Below are 7059 nucleotides of genomic sequence, written 5' to 3'. Positions count from 1 at the left end.
AAACACTCACAGTTGCTCGGAAGGTGTTCATAAGTTCTTAAAACACTCGTATACTCATAAATATAAATTCAATAATACTGTTTCCAATTAATAATGAAAAATATTTAAACCGTTTGGGATGCTCGTGCCATGGTTTGAATCATATGAGGCGGCCTTCTAAATGCCTGATTAAAAATATCTTTATAAACCGGTTAAAATATTTTATAGCGTTCACTGCACTAAATATTCACACAGGAAAATATTGTTTCCTCCGATTATTTTACTTTTTTCCCCCTCAAGAAACAGCCCTGTCTCTTTAGTGCACATAGCGGATATCAAATAAACGTAACAGCCTTTTTCTGGCTAGCTGGCTGGCTAACGGCTAACCGTAGCTAACCTTAGCCGAACATTTGGTCATGACATAAATTATTTTTGCCCAATAAACGGTACGTTTCGCTTTTTAAATGTAACAGAAATACTCTTTGTTATTTTAGGGGTCACATTTTGGCAAATGTTTACGTTTTAACTCAGAACTAACTAAATCAAAGTGACTCTTTCCTGTCTGTAAATAGCCATATTTGCAAATGTCAGATTATTTCCTTCTACAATTAAAAAATATTCCATGATTTTGTGACTCATCACTAAGATACTGAATTTCATAAACCAATAATTTAAGACGAGACCATTGACAGACAACATGTTGACATATAGTCTTGAGGAAAAAAAAGGCAGACACACTTATTTTTGTATAGTAAGTGCAATAGATGTCATAAAAATTGCACGTTTTCCCACAAACTGTGGATTTTTATTGTCATGTCAAGTGCAAATCAGCCACAGTTTGGAGAGCAGTCAGTATAATACAGCTCAGTGATGGAAAATAACTGTACAACCTCCCACTGCTGAACAGAACAGCGGTGACTTCATCATATAAAAATTATATTTTTATATACGTCTGTAGAAGTAGTTTGCTCCCGGGGTGGACGGTGCAGCATCCAGCTGAAGGTGAAGGGAATCATGAGCTGGAGGTCGCGGCTCTTTACTCCTTGGTGAACATGTGCTGGACCAGGTCGCACACACGGTTGCTGTAGCCGAACTCATTGTCGTACCTGTAGACAATCAACAAAGTTAAAGCAATTTTTATGGGAGAGGCAGCGAGATTTACATCATAAATGTTTCGTTTTGTCGTGTCACAAATGTATGAAAGTTTTACTAGTCCTTCATTTTTTAATCCAACTTTACCTTTAGAGGTAAATAATTCACACAGGAATGTTTCTGAATCCTCTGAAGCTACTAAATGATCAGTAAAGACCAAAACAACGCTGGAAACTCCTGGACTCACCATGAAACCAGTTTGACAAAGTTGTCGTTGAGGGCGATGCCGGCGCCGGCGTCAAAGATGGAGGAGTGAGTGTCTCCGTTGAAGTCTGTGGACACGACCTGAGCAGAAACAGAGATGTCCTGATGTTCAGAGACCTGCTGCCACCTGGTGTCCCACGTACAGACATACAAGCTGTCTTAACGTCCACCCACCTGGTCCTCGGTGTATCCCAGAATTCCCCTCATGGGTCCCTCGGAGGCGGCCTTGATGACCTTCTTGATGTCGTCGTACTTGGCCTGAAGCAGGAGACGACAAGTTTAGCTCGGTTATGACATAAATACACAAACAGATAAGATTATAAATCCTCACAGGCTTCTGCAGACGGACGGTCAGGTCAACGACGGACACGTTGGGGGTGGGGACACGGAAAGCCATGCCGGTCAGTTTACTGCAACAAGACCATCAGAGCGTTTTAGTCCACGGACAGTTGTTATTATTTCCCCCCTCAGAGAACGTGAGGTGAGAGTTACCCGTTCAGCTCGGGGACGACCTTGGCGACGGCCTTGGCGGCGCCGGTGGAGGCGGGGATGATGTTCTGGGAGGCGCCGCGTCCATCGCGCCACATCTTACCAGAGGGGCCGTCCACGGTCTTCTGGGTGGCGGTGACCGAGTGCACGGTGCTCTGGACGGATTAGAAACGTCGGTGAGCGGCCATGAGTGTTTTGTAGTTTCATAAACGCCATAAAGATGGAGACTGTGTCACTGGTTAAATGGTCACACGGGACTAGTTTTACTGCTACTTTCCACTTCACTCCACTGGATGTCAGAGACGGCTTTTATTACTTGGAGTAGGATAAGAAAAATGTATTTTTTAAACTATTTATGCCGGGGAAGAAGTGACCAATGACCTGTCAGTATTTAAGCTCCACGTTAATGATTGATTTAATGATTTCATCCCTGGTCCACACTTTGATTTATTAAACATCCTTCGTGATTCTTAAATGGTAAGAGGCTCGTAAAAGTAAAAACTCAGCCCTAAAGAGATGCTGATTGTCACTGGATTAGTTTTATTTCAGGACCTTTGTGTTACCAGACTTACTTATAGGAAATTTGCGGTTTAATTTTTACTTTAGAAATCACAGACATGGACGATTCACACGGGATTAAGATCAGATATTACAAATGGAGTTTTCCCAGATAAAACTAGTCCCGTGCAAATAGGGCTTTAGAGAAAATTAGAACTGAGGAATTACAAGATGGAGGATTTTAATTTAATGTTAAGTCCCAAAACGCTCCGCTCTGTGTGAGCAATGATTCAGAGTCAGTGTCTCACGGCATTAATGACATTTATGTCAATATTAACACCACAAGCTTCTCTTTTGTCCTTAAATTATTCTTTTTTTCATTTACCATGAGACCCTCGACGATGCCGAAGTTGTCGTTGATGACCTTGGCGAGGGGAGCCAGGCAGTTGGTTGTGCAGGAAGCGTTGCTATGGAGACAAAACAGGAAATAAAAAATATAAAACTAGAAACTAAACGAGAAAACTGAGCCACGGACGAGTCCTGCAGAGACTCACCTCACAACCTTCATGGAGTTGTTGTACTTGTCGTGGTTGACGCCCATGACGAACATGGGAGCGTCGGCGCTGGGGGCGGAGATCACCACCCTCTTAGCTCCGCCTCTCAGGTGAGACTGGGAGGGGCAAGAGTTAAGATTTAAAGCAGCGGTAACTAGGGATGGACGATAACTTATTGTACATGATTTACCAACACGAACAACCACCAGAGTTTATGCGTTAACTCACAGACGCCTTCTCGATGGTGGTGAACACGCCAGTCGACTCCACGACGTAGTCGACGCCCGACTCGCCCCATTTGATGTTGGCCGGGTCCCTCCTGTGTTCAATCACAGGCAGGAAGGTTAATTCATTGAGCAGCCGCTGGAAGAACAAACCGCGAGAGGCCGACGTACGCGTACGTACTCGTGGAAAACCGAGATCCTCATCTTTCCGATGACCAGCTTTCCGCCTTCGGCCTTCACCTGCCCGTGCTTCCAGGGGCCGTGAGTGGAGTCGTACTTGAACATGTAGACCTGAAACGGGTCGGACGATGGAGAAATTTAACGAGAAACTACTCACACATGCTCCAATAATTCCCTTTTAACCGGGTGCAGCGGGTCGTCTCACCATGTAGTCCAGGTTAATGAAGGGGTCGTTGATCGCCACCACCTCCACTTTGCCGCTAGTGGCAGCGGCTCGAGTCACCAGGCGACCGATACGTCCGAATCTGAGACAGACAGACAAATATAATAAAAGTCTGCGACACCTACATGAAAAATGACACTAATTCATAGTGTCTGCTGCTCTCAATTCACTCCAAAGCAAAGTCAAAAGTAAATATTGGAGTTTTAACCCTAAATATCTTAATTCATGACATTTAATTGCTTATATGAAGGTAGAAATGCCCAAATTCCCTGTTTGTTTCTACTTTTTTGTAGTGGTAAGATTTCAAATGTTCATTTTTATGAAAAAAAAATCAATTTCAGTGTCTTACTTCAACAGGAACCAGCTTGAATGTTAAGTTTTGTTTAAGGGTGAAGAGATTTTCATGCCAGTTTTAAGAGACTCATAGTTTCTCACCTCAATGCAAATGAAATAAAAGAAAAATATTCTCAATTTTGGATAATTTTAAGTTGCTTGCTAATAATTTCATGGTTAAAGCAAATTATGTCAGGAAAAAAATAAACTCCTAGTCTGTACTTGGTAAAAAAAAATATCTTCAAGGTTGAAATCATATAAATATTGAATCTTAATTCTTCAGATTGTGGTAGAAATGAGAGAAAACACATTTCAAGTGTAATAATCTGCCAAATCAGGCTTTTCTGGCTCAAAGCACCGGACGTATAAAGTAATAAATCTAAATGCTGCATCCGTTTTTATATGTTTACTCTGAGCAGCAGGTGGCGCTAAAAGCCAAACTGGTGTCAGAGCAGAGGACGGCTGCACCTTAAAAGGCCTGATTTATTTTACATTTTATCCACTTCACTGAAGCTCCAGAGGTTAAAGGAAAAGGCAGCAGAGTTAGTGGAGAAAGACACTGACTTAAATAAATACAAACGTCACATTAACCATCAGGTTTCAGCAAGAAATGATTCAGATGAGAGTGTGAGGAAGTTTCCTTATGAGTGATTGATAGACTTTAACAAGAACAAAGTAATCTAGTGATCTGGTCCTTCCATCCTTTAGACAAGAGAGTCAATTTATTATTAACATCAGTATATATCATATAAAAGCTATAGTAAATAAAGTTATACATCACTAAACATGTATATAAATACGAATAATAATTACAGCTCTACAAAAATATAAATAACTGTACGTAAATATTATAAATACAGATACCATGTGTATTACAAAACCATCAAATTTCTCAATATTGTGCATAAATATAAATAAGCTGATTTCTTAATGAAAACCTTTGTCTTTAATATCACAAAATGAATGTAGCTGTGACATGGACCTGCTGGTGTTAAAGGTTTTAATGTATATGTGAAGCAGTGAAGCAGTGAAGCAGTGGGACGTATGTGCTCAAGGAACCTGGCAGGAATCTATTGCAAGCGAGAAAAAACAAGGTCTGAATAAAGCGTTGAAGCGTGAATCAGTGAAGCAATTTTGACACCCAGGACTTTAATGGACGCGAGAAACAGACATGAACGTCAAAATACATGAATCAGTGAAGCAGTGAAGCAGTGAAGCAGTGGGACGGGGTTAATGCTTTGCTCCAAGGAACCTGGACACAGGATTCGTATTTGCATGCCGGAGAAAAAACAAGCGTCTGAGGATAAAAAGCTGTTGACAGGCTGGTATGTGGACGGAGACATGTCTGCAGCACCCAGGACATTTAACTGGACGCGAGACAATCAGACATGAACGTCCAAAATACATGAGCACGAACCAGGAAGTGAAGATTTCTGGTGTTTGATGGTTGAAAGTCTTTGCTGCAACTCAGTGTTTATTTACCTTGTTTAACTGTAACAACACGTTGGAACCATTTGTTTGCTAACATCTTCTTCTCTTTTGCTAAAGCTAAAGCTAAATTTATACTAATTCACACAGTAGATAAATCAATGCTTAAATAACGAGTGTGTCTGTTATAAAAACATCAGTGATTCGGTTTCCGTCTGCCTCCGTAGGACAGTTTCTCCTCCGTTAGCTTTGGGAAGCCTCTAAGCAGCCGAACGGGCCAAAATGGACCCGAGCCCAGGTTCTGTTTGCCGCTGGTACCGGTCCAGGATTATCAGAGCCCGGTCTCCCTGCAGCTCGACAGCAGCTGCTTCAGAGGAGGAAAGAAAAATGTTTCTACGCTCATCTCCAAAAATCAGACCAGCGTCCACATACACACCAGCCGGGCCAGACGAACGAACGAAGTCCGGGCCTCGGCGGAAAAGGTTAGCGAGTTAAAATTAGACGACGGGGAGAATGAAAAGGAATGTGACAGCCGAGGAGAGCGGAGATACGGGCGGAGAGAAGGGATGGGACGCCGAGCGCGACCATTAATAATCAGAGGAGAGACTGAATAAATAGCTTAAAAATATTTTTCTTCTCTTTGTTGGTTGAGCGCCACTCCCATTTTTAACCGCATCCCAAATAAAATGACCGTCACAGTTTCTGGAGCCAAACGTGTCCAAATAAACCACTTAAAGCTCAAAAATATTTAGTTTACAATCATGAAAGACCAAGAAAAGCAGAAAATGGTCATAACTTCCTGGTTCCTCTTACAAAAATCTGTTGAGTTATTTAGGAAATGAAGGTTTTCCTATGTCTTATTTTTTGATGTATAACTCAAATTCGTCCTCCAGAGAAAGAAAACATTAATCCAGCTGGAGATGCAGAAGATCATTTTTCTTTGGGTTTAACATGAACGTAAAGAATAACCTGATTCTTTATAGATTTTACAAACAAAGTGATCAAGGTTTACTTCTTTAATTTGCTTTAGAAATTCTAGGCGAAAGTGTAATTTTATAAGGATGTTTTTATCTTTTTAGATCAGTGTTACTCAGCCAAAGGTAACATGGTGTCTACAGCTATAACAGTGACATTTTAAGTTATCGTTTTTCTACAAGATTTGACCCTTTTCTTTAAAAAAAAACTGTTGTTTGCTTCTTGAACGTCCCATTAAAAGGTTTTATTGTTTTATTTGTTGTTTTTATCTTTTTTTACAGTGTATAGGATGGCAGACTTTGGATTTCAGTGACCATTTAAGTGAATATTGTACAGTAAACTACAACTAAACATTAATAAATAAATAATGGACTCACCCATTGATTCCAATCTTCACCATGTTGTCTGATGTAGTATAGTCCTCACTGAAAGGTGGACATAAAACTTATATTTATCATACAAAAGCTACAGAAATCACCACAAAACTTACATTAAAAAATAATAACATAAAAAAAAATTTAAAGGTGGATTTATACGAACTACACGACAGGAAGTACAAGAGTCCTCACGAAAGAGCCAATTTTCTTTCAGTTTATCTTCCACCTTTTGCTCAGATAAGACTCTAAAACCAAACCCTCAACGTTGAATTATCCATCTGCAGTGACAGCTTGTATTAAAGTGGATAAAAAAATATCAAAGTACCGTTTTAGAGTGAAGGAGCCTCAGTCTGTCTCCTGATGAAGAACAAGTGGGAGCTGGGAAGAACCGGGAAGAACCGCCATTTATATGCCGCGCGCTGGAGGAGGCCACGCCCCCTCCT

At 40.9% G+C, this 7059-nt stretch overlaps 1 protein-coding gene across 1 annotated transcript; it reads right to left on the bottom strand.

Moving 5' to 3' along the window:
• Window positions 1-720: 720 nt before the first annotated feature.
• On the bottom strand, window positions 721-7059 carry LOC125020519 (glyceraldehyde-3-phosphate dehydrogenase-like). The gene is made up of 12 exons (XM_047605902.1): window positions 6942-7059; window positions 6617-6664; window positions 3486-3585; window positions 3282-3391; window positions 3105-3195; window positions 2877-2992; window positions 2708-2789; window positions 1828-1979; window positions 1667-1745; window positions 1510-1593; window positions 1319-1416; window positions 721-1085 (listed from the first exon to the last, which is right to left on the bottom strand). Exons 2-12 carry the CDS (start codon window positions 6637-6639, stop codon window positions 1016-1018), a joined length of 1005 nt encoding a protein of 334 aa, XP_047461858.1. The 5' UTR covers window positions 6640-6664; window positions 6942-7059; the 3' UTR covers window positions 721-1015.

This window comes from Mugil cephalus, chromosome 14, assembly GCF_022458985.1.
Source record: "Mugil cephalus isolate CIBA_MC_2020 chromosome 14, CIBA_Mcephalus_1.1, whole genome shotgun sequence".
In the NCBI taxonomy this organism is placed as follows: domain Eukaryota; kingdom Metazoa; phylum Chordata; class Actinopteri; order Mugiliformes; family Mugilidae; genus Mugil; species Mugil cephalus.
This window is presented reverse-complemented; position numbering and strand designations above follow the sequence as displayed.

Excerpts from the sequence above, each read along its gene's own strand:
- LOC125020519 (XM_047605902.1), bottom strand. The coding sequence starts at position 6,639 with ATGGTGAAGATTGGAATCAATGG. Across the intron at positions 3,196-3,281 it reads AGGATCTCGGTTTTCCACGA|GAGGGACCCGGCCAACATCA; the intron begins GTACGTACGCGT and ends GATTGAACACAG. Across the intron at positions 1,980-2,707 it reads GCATCGTCGAGGGTCTCATG|AGCACCGTGCACTCGGTCAC; the intron begins GTAAATGAAAAA and ends TAATCCGTCCAG.